This window comes from Lutjanus erythropterus, chromosome 19 (genome assembly GCF_056507025.1).
Source record: "Lutjanus erythropterus isolate fLutEry1 chromosome 19, fLutEry1.hap2, whole genome shotgun sequence".
Taxonomy (NCBI): Eukaryota; Metazoa; Chordata; class Actinopteri; order Lutjaniformes; family Lutjanidae; genus Lutjanus; species Lutjanus erythropterus.
The window spans coordinates 14,079,721-14,104,177 of NC_139335.1; the positions used below are offsets into that span (position 1 = coordinate 14,079,721).

General features: G+C 39.7%; 1 protein-coding gene across 1 annotated transcript; it reads right to left on the reverse strand.

The window, feature by feature from the left end:
• Window positions 1–332: 332 nt before the first annotated feature.
• On the reverse strand, window positions 333–23,248 carry usp36 (ubiquitin specific peptidase 36). The gene is made up of 20 exons (XM_084743560.1): window positions 23,140–23,248; window positions 17,571–17,836; window positions 17,262–17,483; window positions 16,350–16,460; window positions 13,282–13,384; window positions 13,130–13,197; window positions 11,630–11,700; window positions 11,448–11,530; window positions 11,172–11,283; window positions 10,943–11,083; window positions 9,777–9,877; window positions 9,543–9,681; window positions 8,553–8,918; window positions 7,720–7,944; window positions 7,187–7,311; window positions 5,251–5,943; window positions 3,791–4,011; window positions 3,324–3,515; window positions 3,098–3,213; window positions 333–2,550 (listed from the first exon to the last, which is right to left on the reverse strand). The coding sequence occupies exons 2-20, from the start codon at window positions 17,821–17,823 to the stop codon at window positions 2,419–2,421; spliced, it is 3,474 nt and encodes a 1,157-aa protein (XP_084599686.1). The 5' UTR covers window positions 17,824–17,836; window positions 23,140–23,248; the 3' UTR covers window positions 333–2,418.
• Window positions 23,249–24,457: the final 1,209 nt, after the last annotated feature.

The following is a 24,457-nucleotide window of genomic DNA, read 5'->3' on the forward strand; positions in this document are numbered from 1 at the left end:
CGGTGAACCAGAACAGTAAAGTTAGAGTGGACGCTAAACAATGAGCTTAAACTTGCTATGAAGCTCCATAAACTTGAGAGCTACATTTTAATTTTCTGTAGGGTCACACGATGAGTGGCCCCCACATTGTCATTGGTGATTGCAGCTTTTAAGATTCAGTATCCATCATCTATTGCACATCAAAAGTAAAGGAACACTTTACTTGAGTAGAAGTACAGATACCTGTGTAAAAAAAAAAAAAAAAAAAAAGAGTGAGAGAGAGTTTGATGCTGCATCACTGGAAAATATGAAAGACTTTCATTCAAAGCAGGAGACAAAAATACACAACCAGCTCACAAAAGTCACAACTTTATTGCACCTTTATAGTTAACTATAGTGTGGTAAGAGCCACTTTCATTATGAAAGCTCTCCTCCCTGGTCAGAAAAGGTGGTGCGAAATATAGAACCATCAATGCAAACATGTGGACCGTCCATTCACACTGGTAAATGTTCCTCCGTGTCAGTTTGAGAGTCACACCCTACGTCGATTTCACAGCCGACAAACACATCCTATGGAAATTAGACTGCCGCAGCCTCTCTTGTACTGTACACACTACAGTGACATAGGGAAGGTCTTGCATGGAAACAGACATCTCTCTTATACACAAATGAACTAACACATTTGCAGATTAATTCTCAAGTTAACATCCACCAACTGATCCGAGTATTAGTAGCACATTAAAGATCTGTCTTTTCTTCTTTAAATTATATATTTATAACATTAAATCCTATACTTTTTTATAGCCAATTCAAGGCAACATCTCTAGAATGAAAAGAAATGCATGGGCAAATCTTTACAGCGTTGGAGGGAAACAGGTAGCACAAGATGGACTGTACAGTCTTCTACATTGGCGAAGCATTTTTGTTATAACGTTAGTTTCTCTACGCATCTGTGCCCGGATTGGTGCAAGATGATCCCATGATTTCCTCACCTGAAATACTTTGTATAAAACAGTTTCTACAGGATGTACAGGATGCAGAATGGTGGTCCAGGGAGAGGGACTACTCTGGTATGAACGATGGGGTACAGGATGTTTGGGTTCCTGAGTCTTAGCCCAGTTTCTAGGTGACCAGCATGACCGTCAGAAAATTGCATAGAGATATAAGATACAAGGGGGAAAAGAAATCATTAGCATGTGGCAATCCCATTCTAACACAGTGCCTGATGTATAAAATATAACCCTTTTATTTCAGTACGTTGGTAAAGAACAGTTTGTGATGAGGTTTGTTACAGAGGATGGAAAGGTCAAATCTCCAGACTGAGAGCTTCTGAACATCGGACTGATGAGATGAGCTACATAGTTTAATAGCTGCACAATAGAAAACAACTGCTCCCGTCTGAGTTCCTCCAACAACCCCAACGTCTGCTCTGCAAATGCCCATTTCACTACGTCCGTCAGAAAACAAGAACGTCCAGGTGAACAAACAGATATGATGAAACTTACAGCGTCCGATGCGTTCTGCTTCCACAAACAGTTAACCTGTTCATACAAATTAGCAGAGCATCCTTTTTGTGAAGTAAAATGCATCAAGATTACATCTGAAATACTTTAAGGAACAGGAAATGGGTACATAACCAGGAGAGCAGAATTAAAAACAAAAATCAAACAGTTCAGACATGCGTTTAAAAAAAAAAAAGTGGCAATTTTAAACCTTCATTTTACCAACAATATGCAGGCAAAATTTGGTCCTTAAAACAAGCCACGTGGCACAGACACAGCAGTAAAATAAAATGACGGCGGAGAAAGGTATAAAATAAAAAAAAAATATATACAGAAATCTAAAATAAAATAGGTTTTAATGAATCTTCAGAATTTGGTATAGAATAATTTCAAAATAAGGGTAAAAAAAAAGGTCACTTTAATGTCCAACTTACTGAGCCCTTATGTCTGCAAAAGTAAGCTCTGAGATTGTGTACAGTTGTCAATGCAAGAGATATACTTCTTCATTTCAGCCTAACCTTCTCAAATATGGCAAACTGTATTTAATTTCATTGTAACCCAACTTTTTGGGCGTAAAGGATGCCAACATAATTTATGTGACATGGAGATGTAAGTGTTTCTGTTAAATACTGCATGCATAGAAAGGTTTGGGCCACTTACAGTAGTATTTGGATTAAAAGGGAACATGAGAGAGTGAAATCCAACTGGCCAAAGATACTGACAACAATTCATGTTCATTTAAAGTTGCCACTGAAGAGGCTGTCAGTCAGACTGTCAATGTAGTATGTGCTGCTTTTATCTAATTCAGGAAATTTGATTTCAAATGGAACATATGACAGAGATAAAAAAAAAGAGTGAAAAAAATGTAAAGAAGTTTGGTATACAGTATTGTTGTCTCCATTTCCAGTCAGCGTGACCTCAACAGCCATCTGGACTCTCAGCGCCGGACTCCAAAAACTCTCTTCCCTCCGGGTGTTACAGACCACTTGTTCCGCCTGTCCTGGATCTTCTGGAAGATGTTGCTGCCGCTTCTCCACTTCTCTTTTTTATAATTTTTCATTTTCTTCACCTGTTCAATCAGAGGAGGAGGAAGAACAAGAGGGACGGGGTGACAACGGGCCCTGAGATTAGCGGACAAGAAGACAGGCCTGTGATGACAAACTTTAATATTTCAGATGAAGGCTGGAAAAGAATACGTCGAGAACAAAAGAATTTAACTACTTCAACTCCACGCAGCCGATTCTGTTGGAAAAACACTGTAACATTTCTATAAGACTCAACGACATCAGGGAAGTGGTAGTGAATGTTGAAGACCACGAAGGACAGATGACGCCAATAATTTCCATATTATCCGTAATTGCCTGGTTACTGTGCCTCACTGGCAGAAAACTCAAACACGGAAATGTATTTTGCGTCGACGTTCCTGTTAGATGTGGTACTGGATGTATGATTAACATTTCATTTGAAGGGTGGAATATTAGTGATAAGAAATATAAATAAATATTTCTGAATGCTAGCGTGTTGCATATTGCCCCTTTAAGTGTGCACAATGCTCGGTGAATCTACTTAAAGTTATTCTATGGAAAATGTGAATGTAAAGTGAATGCTTTCCTCACCTTTCCCATGTCAAACTCTTCATCCCACTCGTCGATCACAGTGTCACTCTTGGCATGGCGAACATCTTCAATGGCGTCTCTACTAACAGCAGAGACCTCTCCATCCCAACTGAGGACTAGATAAGACAAACAACACCTCTAAATTCATATCAAAACAGCTACAAATTATGAAATCAAAGTAGTGCCACACAAAAGTTTCAGATTTATAAAGCACTCGGTGTCTCACCGTTGGCTCCGTAGGCCTTATCTGTGGCGTTCTTGAGCAGCTCCTCCACCACCCCACTTGTCTTCTTCCCGTCCCAGGCTACGGGAGCAGAACGGGTCGAGGTGTCTCCTGACGCACTTTCATCGGCCGCTGGTGCCTGGCTGCGCTTATAGCCGTCCTTCACTTGGCTGTCCCACACTACCACCGTGGCTGCTGGGTTTGGAAAAAAAAGACAAACAGATAAAAGAGTGATTAAATCTGGCATTCTCAAAACGTAATGAGTCACGCTCTTTTAGAATAACTGTGAGGCGACTGGTCACTTGGATGAAAGGCTGAAAGAGGCTGTAGTGGTGCAGTGATGTTCGGCAAATGACTGTGATCAATACAGAGCGGTACTGTACGCTCTGCGTTGGCATGGAAACAGGATCACACATTTCTAACTGCAGTTTTCATATTATGATTTCATGTGCGAGTCCACGCTCACATACCTGTGCCTTGTTTACTCATTTTGATGTTCTCTGTGGCGTTCTTTTTGGAGAGGGGCTCCGCTGCTTCGGGCTCGTTGTTCTGTCCGTCTGAGCATCGCCTACTCTCCTCCCACAGTCTCACCTCTTCTTTTAGCCTCTTCTTCTTCCTCTTTAATTTCTTTTTCAACAGTATCAACTCTTCTGTGTTATTCTCAACGACTGTGGCCTTCATCTCAGACGTGCTGTTGAGGAAAAAGTGAGTTCAGCAAGGTTAATGCTTACTACAAAGAGAGGAAAAATGGCAATGAAATGAAATGAAAGCTAAAGTAACAGCACCTGGTTTGCCTGCATTTGACCTTTAATTTTTACAAAGTCGAGCAAATTAAATATTGCTATAGAAAGATGCAAGACAAGAGTGCAAAAGCAACAAATAAAAATGGGGAATGCACAGGTGGAAAAGTCAACTGGTTGTCATAGAAACAAACTTATGCGCCTCTTTCAAGTTATGAGCTCAGAATTTCCCTTAGACACGTTTTGAACAGAAATGAAGAAAGGCAACTAATCTGAAAGTCATTTAAGTACAAGAATCAAGCTACAAGAAATGTATTTATCATTACTCAGGGATGTATAGTGAGATTTTGATGTAGTTTCCTCTTTGATTGATTAGATTGCCTAAAGAGATCAAAAATATGAAACTATTATTACTATTTTACATGCTGAAGTACTGAGGATGAATTAAGCTAATTAAGTCTAAAAGCCTTGTGTGAAGAGCAGGGCTGAGTATCATTCAAATGATACCTTGACTTCAAAAGTGGTTCCTGAACAATAATTTGTTTTCCCCCAATGGTAATTTTAAAACATTAATTTTAACATCATGGTATAGATCTTTCAGTTTTAGTAACATAAACAGTGATGGACATCTTTCTGACATTTAATAGACCGAAGCCCAAGATTATTTTTTGATATTTTCAGGCCAAAAGATTAATCAGTTACAACTAATGCATGCCAATATGGGGCAGAAATCTTCAGAAGTTGACAAGTTTTTGCCAGGATAACTGTTTTTCTATTCCTTGCATCATGAAATACTATTTTCCAGATCAGTCTTTCAAAAGTTTGAATACTTTAAGTCTAGATTTGATGGTGATACTCACTGCACAATTTGGCACACCAACACCTAAATAATGTTATCAGATGGTAAAAACTGCCACCTGCATTGCCTGCATTTGACCTAAAATATTTCCAAAGATGAGCAAATAAAACAGCAGTAAGTAAAAATGGGGAGAGCACTGGTAGAGAAGTATGAGTTTCTAGAAGTGTCTGATAGTAGTAGTTCAATGCTGCAGCCAACTGGTTGTTATAGAAACAAAGTTATGTGCCTCTTTGTCCAAATTATGAGCTCAGAATTTACTTCAGGCAGCACTTTTTGAACAAAAGTGAAGAATACTGGTGAACAAAAACTTGAATCATAAACTTCAACCCACGTTTCTGATGCAGAGCATGCTGAAGTTGCGTCCTGCAGAGCCTCCGCCAGTTGTTGCATCTTCTTTTTCTTCTTCTTCTTCTTTAACTTCACAGAATCCTTGCCCTGTTCTTTCTGATTGCCCTCGCATAGCGTTGGGGTTGTAGCGGCTGACGGAGGATTTTGTACTGAGGACTGTTCTGTACCTGGATGGGATGTAAGACTCCACATGCCACCCTGACACCAGTCCTCTTCTTGGTTGTCCAGATGAGATGGGACGCACTCCCTCTCCTTCACTTTCTCATCGTCCTCGTTCTCCCTCTTTCGCTTTTTCTTCTTCTTCTTCCGCTTCTTCTCGCTGGCCGGTTCCACGGGGTCAGCCTGCGCTGCTGTAGCTGGGGGTGTGACTGGCTCAGAGTCGCACTCCACCTCCGAATGCCGCCGCTTCTTTTTCTTCTTCTTCTTTTGGTTAACTTTTTGAGCCAGAGGGCTGTCGAGGTCTCGTTCTTGGGTCAGGGAGCTGAGGTTGTTGGAAGACTTGGGGCTCTTTGGGCCGGCACTGTGAAGCCCGTTGGTTTTAAGAGAAAGGCTGGCGTTTGGTTTTTGCAGTGTGGAGAGAAGGGACTGTTTCTGAGGGCTCTGCTGTTTGAAGGATCCACTTGAGTGGGCAAAAGGCTGCGATGACTGGACTTTAGGTGAATGGAATGGACCAGCTCTGGGAAGAGAACAACAGAAACAACATCTGGATTCACTCTCATTTCTAGCGGATCCAATTATATTCAAAGAGGCTTTTTTGGCATGAGATAATAAAATACAGTAGTTTACTTAAGCTGCAGCTTGCCAGAGTCGCTCCTCATCGCCTTGTGTCTTTTTTTCTACATCTTGTACTTTTTCATTTCTTTTTAATCTGAGTAGTAAGTTATGTTATTTGGCCAATAGGCTGAGAATAATAATACAATACTGTGTGCAGTATTGCTTTTTCAAAATCAAGTGCAATTTTATTTTTCCATTATTAGTATCATCATGTAAAATAATACATTTAATATCATGTGCTGTATTTATATATTATCTGGTGCAATATAGCTTAATATCACAGCCAATATTAATTTGCAATGCAACTGCCGATGCTACTTTTTCTATTTTAGCTTTTGTACTTATTTTACTTCTAATGTTATTCTATTAGGCATCGTTTTCTGCATTTACTTCCATGCCAGGGCTGCACTTTATAATCACTTTAAATTCATATTCTACTGTTGTTATTCTTGTCTTACTGTACTTTTTGGAGCAACGTGGCACAAGAATTTCCTTCAGGGTTGAGAAAGTTCTATCTTCTCTTATCACCAAAGCACATTGTACAAAATAAAGCACAAGAAACAAGCAATAAAACACAATGCCACAGTAACATTAAGGTGAAAACAGAACAGTAAACTGGACATAATTGATGGGTATCAGCAACAACATGAAATGATAACAATAAAACCAATAAAATGTATTTGTGTGTGTGTGTGTGTGTGTGTGTGTGTGTGTGTGTGTGTGTGTGTGTGTGTGTGTACTGCTATCTTACAGCTCTCTCAGTGCTCTCCTAACGGGACTAACAGTTTGTTTATATTGATTATGTGGTCGAATTCGGATCATTTTTGTGTGATCTGGGGGTAATATTTAGTTCAAATTGGTTGAAGTTTTGTACATTCTGTGAGAAAGCCCAGGTTCGCCTCTATTTTTATCTTTTTTTGCACAGCTGGCAGAGGCATTTCTCCTTGGGGGACTCTAATTTTTTTTATATCACCCCAGCTGTGCTCACTGAGACTGTAACTTTGTCAATATAGTTCTCTGTTACTGTCAGTCACTGTACCTTCTTTTTTTCTGTGCCCTGATGAAGATTTGTTTCTGGTGTGTTATATTTTGTTTGACTCTAACTGATTTGCAGTCCTTGTGTCTGTTTGTTGCAGAGTTCATACCTGTGAGTGTGAGTAGGTGAGGCAAAGGTGAGGGGGTTAAGTTGATTTTGATGCGTGGGGTCACTGGACAGCTGGCGCGGCAAAGGGGGCAGAGCATCAATGCTGCTCGGACTCCGGCTGCGAGCCTGCAGTTATCGACATAAATAAAAACTTGGTGGTCTAAAAGAAAATAGCCATGAATGTGACAAAAATAAGGAAGGTTAAAAGGGATGGCAGGAAAAGATGGAGGGAGGAAAACAAAGAGGAAAGGGCATGGCAGAGAAGAATTAGAAATGGTTAGAAAAAAAGGACAAACTAAAGGAAAAGAAGACAAACTCTAAACAAGTGCTACCATGTGGTTGATTAGACGGTCACACTGGAGAAATAACACATTACAAACAGCAGAAAACAAACTAGAAAAGGAGAGTTTACTTATTGTAATAAAACTACTTATTGAAATCAATGGTAAAAATTTGGGATAGCAGTGTGAAGTGAGGCAACAGGAAACCAAGACAGGAGGTGGTGCTGCTGCTGTGGATGGGAATGAAGTTCACCTTCTTGGCTGACAGGGCCAGTTTCTTGGCAGGTGGAGGTGACATGGTGCTGGTGGCTTCAGATGTGATGTTGTTGAGGGCCGGGGGTTTTATTTTCGCCGTCTTCTGCTCCTCTGTGCTCTGAGAGCGCTCCACGCTCTTGGCTGGAGACGCCAGGCCGTTAGAGCCTTTCCGTGGGGTTGAGGGAGTCTCTCCTACTGGCGCGCTTTTAGGGCCGACAGAGTCCTGGATGGAAAAAAAACGGAGGCAGTTAGAGGATGTGGTTACGCTTCTTAGGGTTCCTACAACTTTTCCAAAGTCAAATTCAAGCACTTTAAATAATCTGAACTATCCCTTCAAGTCATATATTCCAGGAAAAAAAATCCCTATTACCAGATTCCCAAATGTAAGAATGCACCACTTTTCTTTGTTTTATGTTCCTGTAAACTGAATTTGTTTGGGTTATTTTCAAATTGCCAGGACAAAACAAGCAATTTTAAGTTTGCCACTTTGGTTTGAAGAAATCGCTGTGGGCATTTTTGACTATTTTCTGACATTTATTTTCAAACAGAGGATGATCAGTTACAGCCAATGCATGTGGGCAGGTTTTGTCAACCGGTTTTCTCTTCCCTGTATCTTTAAATAGCTTGTATGCATTTTGCAGATCAATTTTCCAACAATCTGTTTTTAGATCATAATTAGCATCTTAATACTTTGACATGTAGAATTGATGATAATACTCTTTGCACATTTTGGTCTATTTCTGGATCCATCTCAATGATGTTATCAGATGACAAAACTGCCTTGATGCTGCTGCTGAAGGAAGATTTGTGTGTTTCCAGTGCAAATATTACCTTTGAGTCAGTGGTGTCGGCAGAGGAAGAGTCAGACAAAGACTTAATTGAGGTAGACGCTGCCATGCCTCTGCCCTCGCCACCTTGCTTCTTATCTCCCTCCGTCCTGCTGACCCCGTTGTTGGAGGAAGGGGTCGGAGTGCTGCTTCGGGACTGCGCTTGGCTCTGGGGAGAGGGTTTCTTCAGCTTCTTGAAAGGCTCCTCAATAACCGTGGGTCCACCTGGCAGCTTCGGCGGGCCGTTGGAGGACGACGTCCAGTTGGAAAGTCGGGGCTGCGGCTGAGAGCTCATACCGTTCCTGGAAATAGGCAGGCCCAGACCACCGTCCATGGACTGGATCTTACGCAGTTGTGCAGGCTCAAGTTTCTGAAGAGAGGAGTATTGAATTTGCAGCTGAATATGGGTTTAATGCATGAACAGCAGTGTTTGTCGATGAAAAATCTGACATTAAGTATTTGGTGATGTGCTTTTACTTCATGACTAAATTGTGACGACAACGTGAAAGTAAAAAATATTGGCAACAACAATGACAACTGAATCGCTGTTCATTATGCTCAGACTAAGAAAGACGAGACGAAATATTCGGCTCTGTTTGGACAACGCAAGTCAGATCACAGTCATCCATCTCAACGCACTAACAAACTAGTTTAAAAAGTGTGTGCCTCATCTTCACCAGCAGCCTTTCAGGTAAAAAGAAAATAAAAGTCTAATGTATCTTTCGCAATTAAGACGGAGCACCTTGTGGATTAAAAGAAACAAAACCCTTGAAAACACAGAGTCCTGCAGTGTGTGCCAAGGCAAATATCAGTCATGTAAATTGATTGATTAGATAACACGAGTGCAAATTTCATTTTACAACTAAATGTAAGGTTGCTCCATTAACATACCGTTAAATTTAACAGAGAATAGCTCACAGTAAACATCTACTCCTTCTAAAAGATGAATTTTCATTTCTTACAGCTCAAACAGAGAATATGTGTGAATAAATACCTTTGTGACCTGCGGGGAGGAGAGAGGTCCGTTCAGGTTGGCCCTCTTTATCTGTTCCGACGACACACTGTTCTTCCCAGGATGCAACATCCCCTGCTTGGTGGGCTGCCCATCTGCATTCTTCTTAGTTTCAGGAATCCTTTAATACACAAATAAAGGTTTATTTTATCACATATCCAGGCAGGAACCCAAAACACATCATTTGTTCTCTTGCAGCACCCCACAGGGTCTTACCTCAGGTAGAAAAGCACATAAGCCTGCTGGTTCAAGACCACTTTGATGTTACTAGAGTGCACCATTGAATCATTCATTTGGTACCATTGTCCGTTGCTTGCCTAAGGACAAACAAGAGGTCATATTTTTTTAAAAGAAAGAAGGAGGAGTCCATGAGATGCCTACTGCAACGCTAACCTTATACAGCAACTGGGTGTGAAATGTAATCCTCTAACCTTTATTTACTTACAGTTAAAAAATCTAGTACGATGGATATAATACTATGTGTTGTCATAGATTGATATAGCAGTAAAAGATGTAAAATTCCATACACTGTGATAGAAGATTTTATCCATGTTGCACACCCCTACACTTGTCTTTAGGGCTAGACAGTTTTAAGTTATCGAGTAATGGGACTTAAGTCATACAATATTACAAAGTAATATGTAATAATAATGTAGTTCTTCCAGTTTCGCAGCCACTGAAAGTTCTCCTACACCAGTGACATTCAGCCCCCGATAACGTGCTGCATGTCCCCTGATCATTTTCTGATTCACAATAAAAATAAACTGATTCACACTGTTTTTTTTCCCCAGGAAGGAGAAGGTTTTGTGTGACTTGACAAATTAGGCTGTTAATGAGACAGCTGATTTTTGTGTGACGGTCTTTGTGCAAAGTGCAGCGGGATCAGATGGTGAGCTATGCCAGCAGATGCAGCTATTATCTGAAGAGAAGCTTACAAATTACACAGGAGGATAGATCTGATCCCATAAATGTAAATTTCATACTAAAACAACTTAAATATGCTCTTCATTCTGTCCCTGTAGCAGTTTATGTTTCTGAATCACTCTAGCTTAAGTTTCATCTGATTAATGTTGTAAATGCTCTTTCCAATGTCACCAAAGAACTTACAACTATAATGCAATTGCAGTTATTAAATGCAGTAAACTATGTAATTTATCTGCCAATTCTTGCACAGATTTGTAAGCTGCAATCTGCAAACTCACAACTAGGTGCCACTAAACCCTACACGCTGATCCTTTAAGTAACCAGTGGTTAAGACTTCTACGTTAACATTTCAGTATCAAAAGACACCCTTGAAAATACAGTGGCTCATCTCGAGGTGTTTATGTTTCGATTTTGAACTCAAGAAAAACATAAAAAGCGAGTGCATCTGCTCATCTTACCTTGACATAGCAGTAGTAGTGGCCAGCATGACAACTGTAGCCAGAGTGCACCAAAACAGCATAGAGGCCGTACATAACAGGATCGCCTGAGCTCTGAGACATGTAAGGTCGGATGTTCAGGAATTCTGGGTACCCAACATCCTGAAAAAATGTGACAAAAATGTGAGATCCATGAGAAATGAAACAGCACTTTCAAAGCAGCTAAATAGTGAGAGAATCCTTTGTTAACCTTTGTTATTTTTCCTCCGCTGAAGTTGGCAAACCTCTTCAGTGAAAGGGTCAGTACATTAGATGTTCGATGGACTGTGAAACGCTTGGTCGCTGGCACTTTCTTTTTGCACCTGGAGCGAGGGAGAGAGAAAAGAAAGACTTACGATATGTCATCCAAGAAAGGACCTCTAACGTGAATAAATGTAACTGCAAAACAAAGAATCTATTTCCATCGCCCTGCAGATTCGCTTGAAAAAAATGTAGGATGTTGTCAGACAAGATGAATGGCACTCACTTGGCACACATGTAGGCATTCTCTCCACTGAGGACGTCTGGTTTTACAAACAGTTCCAGGGCTCGCACAATGTTTGCTGCTTGCTGACAGACAGGAACAGAAGTAAAAAACATTAAACGCTACATAAACCCAAAAATATTTCCAAAGAAATAAAGGTTTGATTGAGATTTTGTGCAACGTACCCGAATCTCCACAGCAATGTCCAGGTAAGGGTCATATGTGTCCGACACACTTTTACAAATAGAGCATTTCACTGAAAGACAAGATCAAAAACAAACCTGAGTCTTCTGAGAAACATACAGTTTGATCTTGCAACAGGGTGATCACTCATTACTGGAAGATTTCTCCCACTTCCTGTAAACTGAAAACCTCAAACAACGAACTCTCAGATCAAACATTAAGGGGAAAAACCTTGACAATCAGCACTCTCTTCAATGTTTCCATTTGAGATCTGAGTGCCGATTATATTACTTGCCCACCGCCGCCACCATCTAGGCGTGTTATCAATAGTAGGACGATGGACTACAATTGCAAACTGAGTTTCTGCTCTGTACAGCAGCAGACTTGCAGAAATAAGTCACATGCAAATTTGCATATGAGGATGCCAGTGAAGCATTGGCGATGGACAATGACGTTGTTATTTGGGGGAAGGGTGGGGGTTAGTTGTCCCATGACAGAAAAGCCAGCTCGCTCACCACTGTAGCCTCTGGCATTTCCCACTACTGCTTTGACAGCAACCTCCAGCTGTCTCACTCAGCCGAGCAAACTCTCCAAGGAAAGGAGCAGGCAGATCAGCTCTCACATCCCTGCCAGGTAAGTGTCCGACATACGTCCCTGTTCTGGTTTTAAAAGTGCCGTCTAACTCACACCGACTGTCCCTAACGTGTTAAGCTCGAAATATATAATAATAAGCAATTACAGTTTGAAAATGTGACATTAATCCTGAAGATAAGATTTGGCTCAAACATTAATTTACCTACTATAAACCTGTATATTCCTTTTCTGAGCCTCTCTGAAACATCTCTGCCAGTCAAGCCAAGCCAAGAGGAAGACCTAGAGATTTAAAGAATTAAACATTACTGATACGGAGCATCATCACTCAAATCAAAATTGTAAATTGGGGTGTAATCGAGTGAGATCAACCTTAATTCACATTAAAGACATTTAGCGTATCTATACAATATGTAATGGGATTTCTAGAAATTTAAAGATAAATTAAATCACTTTTCTTTGTCTGTGTGTTAAATATAATATGAAACATCGAAAAATCTCTGATGAACACCCGATGTGTGGTTTGGTAGCAGTAAAGGCTCATACAGATTCTAGAAAACCTCTTCTTTCCGCAAAGCATTAGTATCATAAGACATGAAAAAATACAGATGTACGGTATGGCACATCCTCATATTTCATGAGCTGAAATTAATGGGCCACAAGAGGAAAGAGACTGCATAATACTTTATATCTGCATGTTTAAATGTAGCATAAAGAGTATTGCACTACATTAAGCTGCTTTAGTGTTACATATATATATATACATATACATTATTTTTTTACACTGACATTAGTGTAGTGTAGCTGGGTTATGGATCAATAATGCAATACCAAAAACGAAAAATGTGGAAATTAATAAAAATGCACAGCTCTACAGCTCTGCATTTCTTAATGTGAAAAAAAATCAATACCTCTTGACCTGAGGTAACCTCCAAAGATCTGGTGAACCAGCGTTGTGGCCTGCGTCTGTCTGTCAAGCCTACACACAGGAAGAAAACAATCATCAAAACAAAACTCATAAACATTTCATGCTTTTAACACTGAACAAGAAAACAAGCCTCACTTAGGGTAGCCATTGAGACAGGCTTTCTGCATGGCATCGATGGTGTACCGCAAAAATTCATGGGCGTCCTCCTGGCTTCCGAAGCGAAAATGTCTGGCAATTTCTGCAAGGGACAAAAGAGCATGTTAGCTGTGTGCTAGTTCAATGTTTCCAGTCCTGAGAAAATTATTCATGTTTTAGCCACATCACCCTCTGAGCAGAGTTCAACATTTAGAAGTAATCATCACTGAGTAGAAGATGAGCTGCGTAGGGATGTGCGTGATTAGTCAACTAAACAATAAAATATTGCTATCCTCACTGGTCTGCACTAGAAGTATTAGTCAGCTTAACTAATTGTCAGTATTTTATTAATGTGCGATGCCAGTTAACGATGGATAATGACTGTGTTTTTTGGGGGGGAGGGTCGGGGGTTAGCTATCCCATAACAGACAAGCCGACTTGCTCACCACCGGTGTGTCACCAGTGCTTCCCACTATCACTGTGACGACAACAACCTCCAGTCCTTCTCTCATAAGTCAAAAACGGAAACCACAATGTTATGATGATGGAGGGCTCAGTGGATGGATGATGGCATCTGTCACTAGTGCTGTGTTCATAATGAACGGCACGAAATGCCACACATTTCAGCAGCTTGATGTTCGTATAGTGAAGAATGTGATTCACTTAAATATCTATGAAATATAATATAAACATTGTGCTCAATTTAGAGCATTGTGTTGTTTCCTTTTACTTTTAGACAAGTCTGAATTTAATGCTACAAGCATGCCTACTGCACAAAATTAAGTGATCACTGCATAAACGTTCAAACACTGACAGGCCAAAATGTTTCATATTTGTATTTTGTCACAGATGATTCAGGCACACTGAGAACAAAGGAACAGCTAGAGGAAGCATTCGCAATCTTTTGTCTCTCTCTAAAAATAGGTTTCTGCTAAACACCAGAGAAGGGGCTCAATAAAAAGACAAATTCTCTAATTCACAACCTGACAACTTCCTGACAGGACTTGAGGATGCAAAACAAACCGGTGTGTGTTCTTCAAACAATTATAGCAACTAGACCTCAGTCGTTATTTCAAAAACCAGGCTATGATGTGGTTTTACCTATTTGAGATGTTTATGTATGACAATTAGGCACATGCAAATATTAATATGTAGTAAAGGTTAAAGAGTACACCTTCATTGGTACTCTCTTCTCAGCTATCCTCGTCTATCTCAGACCTGCAGTTCAACAGTGACCTAATAAAAAGCTTACAGTCACTCAGTGACTTCAGCCGACTGACGTCTCATCTAAAGTCTCACATTAGAGACTGTGCAGCTCTGAAATCATTTGCCTTTACTGTTATGGGCTAATGGAAAAAGGCTGGTTGAATTATAGTGTGCTCATCACCACATTCCCAGCATAGCGTCCCTGTACGACAGTGAGTCACCCCTGAGTGGGAAAAAGGAATAAGACACCATAGCTCTAATGACCTGTTCAGGGTACTTCTCACAGATGAAGGCAACATCTTGGAAGTTATGAAATCCGTGGGCGTACAATTGGGCGGTTGAGGTTTTATTTTGTTTACGAGACCCCATCCTGAGGCGATTTCAGGATGAGTTGCAGAGCTCTTTCGATTTTAGTCTGATGACACTGTGCTTGTTGGTATTTTTTGGGGGGTGGTGTGCTGAGGCACAATGCAGGGTTCCTACACATTTTCCATTTAAAAATTCCATGCTCAAATTTCACTGCTACATTGGCGTGTTTATTATTTGTTGTGGTTGGTCTTGGTCTCATGTTGTGTTGGGCCTAAAATGTCATGATTCTTGGTGCAGAGGATGCTGTGACAACAGCGCTTCTGCCCCAGCACATGGCTTATAATTACCATCTGCCCCATGTTGGAGGAGAAACAAGTTTACTCAAAGTCTGCATCTAGCTTTATTTTCTCTTCTGGAATCCCTTAATAAGGCTTTATATTTGTGATTTCCAAGCTAGCCCTCGAAAAATTCAAAAGCCAAAAGTCTCTGCCAAGTCTCCAGTTAAGTTGTAAAAAGGAACTGAACAATTAAAATTAATTGTGATAACAGATTAATGGTTGAAGTAGTTTTTCATGCAAAATGTTTTCACCCTCTAAAAACAGATATTTCCTACTTTTTGGCAAGTAGATTTCAAACCCACTGCCCAGAAAAGAAATAATGATATTGAACCCTGCTTCCCTTCACACAATGAATAAATAATATTATTCTAATTATAGTTACCCCGTAAGAAATTCTAAATTTCATATTTTAGAAAACAGAACAGGGGCAAAAGTCTGGAAACATATTTTTGTATTCCATATTTATCAAAACCTGGAAATTACAAAAATCTAAATCCATATTTTCCATACTTTTCAGTAATGCGTAGGAACCCTGACAATGAGGCAAATATTGAATTTTCATTGTTTGTATTTATGTTGTTCTGGCTGTGGAGGCATATTTCTAACTGCAGTGGTGGCCACCAGGTAAAGGTAAACCATAAAACACAAAATGGTACATCTCTAAGTCTGGGTTGAAATTAAGTTTAAAAAAAAAAAAAAAAGTGGACTGTACATTTTTGTGCTATAGCTGCTCCTCTCAGCCTGCAGTCACAAGGAGACAGAGAGGGCATCGGGGAAGGAGGAGGGGGGGAGGGACTCAAAAAGAGGCGCAGGAGGTGGAGACATGATTGCAGCAGCACATAAGGAAGAAGCAGGCAGGTAGGGAGGGAGGGATGGGGGGGGGGCTTGGGTGGAGGGAGGGCTCCTGCGAGACTACAGCGCAGTGCTGCCTCTCCATGTCAAGGTGCAACTCACACCTCATCTCTGCTCTCTACACGAAGCTCATTCACAGCCTGCAGCCTCACCGCTCCACTTTTGGACTGCAGTTACTGGCTGCTGTCACATGGGACAGCGTGACCAGTGTTGCGTCATCATGCCGCTGGCAATAATTCAACCAAAAAAAAAAAAAAAAAAAATCAGGTGTGTGTGACTCCTGACACAACCTACATTGAAAACCAGCGAGCACAGACTGCTCAGACACAATTACACGCTGTTGAAGGGAGCTGCTGGTCTTACTTTTCAGGTCTCTGATGAAGGAGACAGGCTTGATGGCGTTGCCTGTGTTGGCGAAGGCTTGGATGATGTGGTTCTGCATTATACAGATCATACAAAAGCCTGATTGGTGACCTGAAACACACATAGCAACAACAAAGAGAATCAGAGCTGCTCACAAAATAAAAACTGTGTTATTGTGACAGGATTCCTGCTAAGAAAAACATTACAGTTCATTACAAAAGCAATGTAAAATAATGTAGAACGGAGGCAGCTTCTTCATATGTGCGTAAAAAAACACATTAAACACAGTGAAAAACATTACAGCATTAAAAACAAGTTGTGCTAATTATTTTGATTTTATTTTTTCTATCAAATGTTCATAAATTTATTTACAAAAAGGTGATAATGATTTGGATTTTGTTAAAAACTATTTTAAAAGACAATGTGATCAGCAGCTCACTTTGCTTATTTCCCCAATTTATCTTTTCAATTTCAATTATCTGAAGCATATTCTGAGTGGTGCCTGTTGCAAGAGCATTTGTACTCAAGGATATACATCTGCAATTTGGTTCCACTGGTGCAGACCAAAGTTGAGAGCAATTTTTGGTGTTTACCGTTTCACAAGTTAACCCACAGCACTGAAACTTTGAAATCAGCGAGTCTTATTTCAGAGCCTGAATAAAATGTACTGTGAGCAAAGTAGCCAATGAAGCAGCTGTTTTTGTCTTTCTTCTTCAGCTGCTTTGGCATGCATACCATAGTGACATCCAGCCACATGTGTCTGCACATAGGTTAACAGTAGCTAGTGGAGTAAGAGTCATTTCCGTAACTTAAAACTATGCGGGTGTGCGTTGTGTTAAGAAAAATTTAAGTGAATGAGAGCGTACATGTTGTGAGTCTGGCAGCATTTCAGAGCTTGAGTTAAGTACTCACAGGCACGGCTGTGCTCCTTTGAGAGTAAGTAGTTGGCAAGTGGTGGGGTGTAGGTGAGACACTGCACCGTGGAGTTGAGGAAGCAGGTGTTCCCAAGGTTGTGGAGGCCGGCTCCCACCCTGTACACGCGCTCCCATTTGAGGGTAAGCTTGTTCCCCGGAAAGAGCATCTTCTGCGGGGCGGGGATCCCATCGCTTTGGCCCCCAACCAGGTTCTCTGAGACTGAAGGAAGAGTTCATCAGAAGAGTAATATACAGGACATTGAAACTGAGCTAGAAGGGCTGGTTTTGGTTCAGTTCGAGAGCTTACCTTGCCTCTTTATTTGAGCAGGCTCTGTGGCCTTCTGACTCGTTGCACCCTCGTTCCTGGGATTGAGGATCACATACTTGTTCTTCAGGCTGTCCAGTTGATAAGAGAAACCCTTGCTGGCGGGCTCAAACTCTATCTTCTGCAAAAGGACCTTCTTAGCGGAAGAGGCCAACAGTTTGTTGAGATCGCCCTCATCACCCGTCTCCTTTCGGCCAGGTTTTAATGCCTCCTTGAGTTTATCCACTATCGGCATTGTTGGAACATCACTACAGAGAAAGTAGGATCGAGTGTCAGTGTCATAAATTCTACACATGGTCTCTTTTCAAGGCTTACATGAAATTGTGCAAAACAACAATAGAGCTGCAACGATTGTTTGTGAACTATTTTTGTAATAGATTAATTGTTTCAGTCACTTCTCAAGCTAAAATGTCAAGCATTTGCTGGTTCCAGCTTCTTTAATGTGGGGATTTGCCACTTTCCTTTGTCATTTATGATAATAAATGAAGAGTCTTTGGGTTTTGGACTGTTGGTGGGGCAAAAGAAGCAATTTGAACTAGGGTTGCAACTAACAATTGTTTTAAATTTTGATTAATCTGTTGATTTTTTTCCCCCCGGTTATTTTTTTGTTGACATCCCCAAATGTCTTGTTTTGCCCACAAAAAATCTTCAGTTTACTGTCATAGATGATTCAAGACACAGCAAAAAATTCACATTTTAGAAGCTGGGATCGGAGAAGTCTGACATTTTTTCATAAAAAATGACTGACCAACTATTTGATTATCAAAACAGTTGGCAATTAATTTAATAATTGGTTAATAACAGATTAATTGTTGTAGCTCCAGTTCACTTCACAGCTGAAGCTGCACAAAATACACAACGGTAGAGTTGCAATGTTTATTCACACAAGACATTTTAAGACATCACTACAGACATTGAAAAACTGTGATGCACATTTTTCACTGTTTTCAGACATTTTATAGACGTTGTACTTCTAGATTAAACATGACAATCAACTTTAGTCTTTGTATTTATTTAATAATTGCAAATAAACAATTTGGTCAGGGGCACGTGACTTCGGACAAGTACATTTCTTACCTAGTTGTCAGATCAAGTGAAAAATTGAAAAAATATTAAAGTCAAACCTGCATCTTTTTAGGTCTACACCCTCTTCAAAAGCATCTCACAGCACCTTAATAGTCTTTTTTATTAGTGTGTTAATGGCCTTCTGAGCTGAACAGGACCAAAGGTAAAACTTCAGCTAATCAAATACATATTGAAATGTATCCCTCAAGCACAAGTGGACAGGGACATGCTGTATATCCTGACATGGCTCCACAAGAGATATAAGGACTGAGTGCATCCGAGGAGCCAGTTGGGTCTTGGCAGCTGTCTCTACAGTTATGCAAGACATTAGACAACGGTAACACAGGGCAAGGGGAGAGTGTGTGAGACAGGAGAGGAGGAGCATTCAGAGCACAAGAGGTGTAAACAGCTGCCAGGTCAAATACTTACAATTTGTTTTGCCTGCATCAATGTTTTTATTGTTATCTTCCACCAAATGGTGTGTTTCTTCAGTAAAGCTGTGGATCATTTAGTGTTTTCAGGATTATCAGCAATAAAACAAAATCGACTAAAAGATAAGATATCTGCATTACTTTCCATTTAAACAGTGTAGCTGGGAGCACTAAAAAGACAATTTCAGTGCAGATAACAGTGTGTGCACATTTCCACAACAACCGTCTGCTAGAGTCAGCCGAGTGAATGACTTCTGACGTCTACAAAAGACAGCAGGCAGGCAGAGTGTGTTCTGTGCTGACTGAGAAGTGTGTAAACCAATCATTCAGTCGGGATGTAGCCGAGGCGCCCCTGAACACAACAAACCCTCATAAAAGTGAGAGCTTTGCATCATGTGGATGTTACAGCACTACACTAAAAACACCAAAGGCATGATGGAGAGTCGTGCTCATCAGAGTGGGCAGTGACGTCATGAGGAGGGAAGGAGGGCTGAACATGCATTGTATGCACAAGGGCACGATGACCTTCACGTGCGGCTGATACTGATACAACTAGGAACGACACAGCCTGCAGGGACACAGCTAACTGCAGTGATGCAACTGCAATGTTCACACACTGACCACAAACGCTAAAGAAGTACACTACAAAACCACACATAAAATATACCCTGCTAACTGATTTATTGCTGTGTTTATTAATGTTTTCTTAACCGTTTGTAATCATAACGTAGAAGCAAACTCTCATCTCTGTGTTGTGAAATATCCCGAAGATTTTGGAGAGCTCTACAGTGAGTCTCACTTTTTCAAACCTGGTAACTCTGTCTACTCTTTTAATCTTAAAGATATTATTTGTAACCATGATAAACCAGATGCCATATTCGGTTAACTTCATTTTTCTGTAATGCAAAGTTTTTGCTGATCACCTCCTAAAATTGCACCTTTTCTTATGTAAGTAAACTCAAAATCATTTTTTTCTCTCATCTATTTATGGCGTTATTTATCCGTTTGTGGTCCCCTACAGTAGCATACAAAATACGAGTAGTAAACAAATATATTGAAACAGAGGTATCAAATGACTTTATAGTTACTGTAGACCTGCGTCTACCCCAGCACCCCAACAAATAAAAGTAAAGAACAATAATAATAACAACTTAAACAGCAATCGTGATACATTTGGTTAAGAAATTTGCAGAACATAAAAGAGAACAAAAAATAAATATTAATTATATAAGTTTAAAAAGAAAATAAGAATTTGGGTGAAATAAAAGGAAATAAAAGTGGAATGAGGGTTTGGCTCAGGGAAAGTTTTAGTTAGATTCCTAATCATGTATTTTATTTTCCAAATTTAATATGTTAACAGCATCCTTCCATTTGCTCAGTTGTGGCGCCTCTGACTTCCACCAGTTTAGAAAATGTCAAACAAAGGAAACAAATCACAGAGTATTCACATTTAGAAGCTGAAATCTGAGAATTTTGCAGTTTTTTCCTTAAAACAAAATTGAGTATACTCAAACACATCAATTATCAAAATAGATGGCGATTAATCTGATAGTTGACGATTAAATTCTACCTCACATGTCACAATGGCGAACTTGAGCTTTGAGACCATTTTCACGCACTGGAAATCTCAAAAGACGTCAGCTTCAGATGTGTCAATATCACAGTCAATGAGGACATCACATCATCTTGTTTTCAAAAAATACTGACATTTTAAGAGTTCAGTGTTCAGATATATGCATACTCCCTAGTTAAATTATTTCAAATAATGGCTGTGTGATTAATATGTAGTGACCTCTCAATATGAACATGAAAACAATTCTCACTAGTATGTCCTTTATAATTACTTACACTGGTTATTAAAAATAATGTGTGTGTGTATATACATAAAAAAAATATAGAATCATGGGCCAAACATCAGCAAAAAAAAGACAAAATACAGATATTATTGACAAATGTAAAGGCACATTAGAACTTAATATTAAGATGAATACACAGGGGGAAAAAAAGAAAATCAACAAAGTAGACTTTACTGAATCTAGACCTACATGGGTCAGGATGAATTCTTACAAGATGTCAATTTAAGGGAATTTTACAGAGCTTATATCAATATATATATATATATATATATATATTACTGCAAAAATGCATTTAGCCTGAAAATAGAATTTGTTTGGGGTGGCCCAGGCAAAAGATTTGCTGTGACCAAAGTAGGGTTTTTTTTTTGCGATTTTTACCACCACACACTACTAAGTGGTTCAAAGGTGGTGATTGAAAGGGGTTAGTTGAGTCAATACATTGCTTTGTTGTTTTTTTTAGGAAGAGGAGAATGTTGCATGTTATGCCTTAAAGCAATTTTCATCATTCAATTCAAATTTGTGTAAAAATGCACTTGCACAAGAATCAGACTAGTCGAAAAGTCTGCTAGAAAGGCATACTTGTGTGCAAATCAAGAGACTAGAAAAAAAGCATTCCTAATTAAGAGTTATCATGTAAATGCAACACTGTGTTGCAGCTGACTCTCATGGGTTGGATGATAACAGACTTCTGTGCTACACAACTGAACCACAGACACAGAGCAACACAAATAATGACATAGATTTGTCAAAATACAGGAGACACTTTTTTGTAAGCATTTCAAATGTGCATTTAGAACGGCATCTCTTCTTTCTTTTCTCCATTTTGCACCATTGTAAATTTTGTTTCAAGATGGTTAACTGAATAGCTTTGGGTTTTGGACTGCTGATGGCTGTACTACGACAGCAGCTCAACACAGCAAGGCTTTCTTTGCATGAGCTGGCTCTGCAAAACCTGAAACCCTGATCAGTGGTATCAGGTATCACAACAAACAGGTATCACCAGAGGATCAGATGAATGTAGCAGAGAGTAGCAGTCATTTCATAAAACAGAATTAAAACAATCAACACTGTAATACCACTACAGATATCATCTCAGTCCAGTGCTGAATTGAGACATGCTTTAATCACAATATTCAATATATTGTTCAACCCCTATTAATAAATATAACTACGTTGTTGGAACATAAGTAGGGCTGCAACTAAAAAATATCCCCATAATTGATTCTCGTTTAATCAATTAATAGTTGTTTGCCTATAAAATATCAGAAAACAGAGAAAAATGTTGATCAGTGTTTCCCAAAAAAGTCCAAGACGACATCCTCAGATGTCTTCTTTAGAATTTTGACTTTTTTTCTGGGGAAAAAAGAAAGAAAAAAAAACTCAAAACAATGAATCAATAATCAAAAATATTTGGCGATTAATTTAATAATCAATTTATGATAATTTAATTACTGCAACTACAAATAATGCTGCTGGACCACTTCGTTTAGATGACAAGTAAACCAACCCAAAAACAAAAATAATCATACTCTGTTTAGCCTATATCAATAACCAATTAGCACCTCGAATCACACGTATCCACTCGTGGACTGAAATCGCGAACTATGGACTTTAAGGGGAGCACCTGAACGCAGCACAGCCATAGCTGTCACTTCTAAAACCTCTCCATCGTTATTGTTCGATTCGATACCTACTTTATTGCCAGATTTCGCTCATTTCAAGTTCTCCTGACTCGTAACAATTACCTTTATCAACTCCAGTGGCTGGACAGTCTCTGGTCACCAGCTGGAGTCAACTCTTAGGGCCAGTCATCACGGCTTAAATGCTAGGTTGCTAACATCAGCTTCAGCTAAGGTTAATGTCGACCTGGACGGTCTTAAGTTTGGAGACATAACATCGTCAGTACTTCACTATATACCTTCGCCATATTGATAATTGACTGGTTGTATTTTCCTGTTGTCTGCTGTGCCGTTTTCTGTCTTTTCACTTGACAGTAGCATCAGCAAATTAGCCATGGAGCTAACTTAACGTGGCGAGAGCTTCAGCCTCCCTCAATGCTGCAATGTGGGTTAGCATCGGAGCGTCCAGGTGGCTAACAGTCCGCTAACCCGCACTTCCTGCCTGTTTGTTCAACAACATCACTCTGGAAATACATGCTAACAATTATTACGCATATCCAAAAGGGGTTTATTCACTTACCTTTCGTTCAATCGTCCAAAATCGTTGACAGTAGAGGGGTCTGCTTCCTCAGCTATAGCTCTCGGGTCTGGTATTTTCGCCCATGCTGCATTATCAGAGGGCGGCGACAACTAATGACTGGCAGGGATCAGCAGCCAATCAGAGGGCAGTTCACGCCGTAGCTAAAAGGTTCAGCCAATCAGCGCTTAAAGTGACGTAGCGCTGTCGGGAGAGAGCCACACGTGACTTCCAGCCAGCGCTGTTTACCATTGATGCAATCGGCGCGATACATGTGAACAATTTCTACTGACAAACCCTTTGTAGTGCTCTGCAGTTATGTCAGGCTCTGGTCATAGTGATGAAACCAAACTAACTCTCACTCAGATGACGATCCCTAGATGAATTAAACCGCTAATTCCCTTGTGTCAATTTCCCCTCTGCTGCTGATTTGACTAAATATTTAATTATTGTAAAATGTCAGCAGATTCCATCCATATTAGCTAACGCTTCCCATGCAGATTTAATGCTGCTGGATTGTCCATGCATTTTACCTCATGAGTGTAGGTCAACCTCACACACTGCAAGATAAACAAACTCAACAATTTTGTTGCCTTGATACAAAAAAGTCTCAAGGAATTGTAGGAAGGGAAAGTTTTGAAAACCCTACAACAAAATAGTGCAATACTTTTTAAATGACACAGGCTATTTTATGTTTCATTGAAAGCTGGGGTGTACAGTAACCCAGAATGTGTTAATTTCTGTAATGCCTGTATCATTATTATTATTATTGTTCAAGGGAATATGATGAAAAAGAGGAATATGGTAGCCTCATGATACTAAAAACTCAGGCCATGAGTGTGGGGAAGGGAGGGCGGATTTGAAGCGTGGGCGAAGTAATAATTATAGGAGCTTTAGATGAAGGTTAGAAAATTATTTATTTATGATGTACTTCTTACATACATTTATAATGTATAGCGGATTACCTAAATGTACAGATATGTTATGCAATGTTCAGTTCTGTTATTTTCATAGACATTGCTTCCTCCATAATAAATGAAAAAGAAAAAGTAAAAAACTATAAAAAATTTGGTCTCAAGAAAATGCCTTTGCTAGTGCAGACATTCTATTTATTACTCATAAATGTCTCCTCTATGACATACAAAAAGTCATAATAGATCCAAGTGGTGGCTGAAATGTGTTTCTTAACCACATCCTGGAACCACTTATGTACTTCCAATATAATAATTTAAATCACTGTCACTATCTTAGTATACTTGTGGACAAGGTAATAGAAGTTATCACTAATCCATATAAATGTTGGCCCTGATTAACATAAATT

Coding starts and splice junctions, on each gene's coding strand:
- usp36 (XM_084743560.1), bottom strand. CDS start 17,823: ATGCCGATAGTGGATAAACTCAAGGAGGCATTAAAACCTGGCCGAAAG. Junction 8,919..9,542: donor CCTCCCCGCAGGTCACAAAG/GTATTTATTCAC, acceptor TCCTCTCTTCAG/AAACTTGAGCCTGCACAACT. Junction 5,944..7,186: donor TCACCTACTCACACTCACAG/GTATGAACTCTG, acceptor TTCTCTTCCCAG/AGCTGGTCCATTCCATTCAC.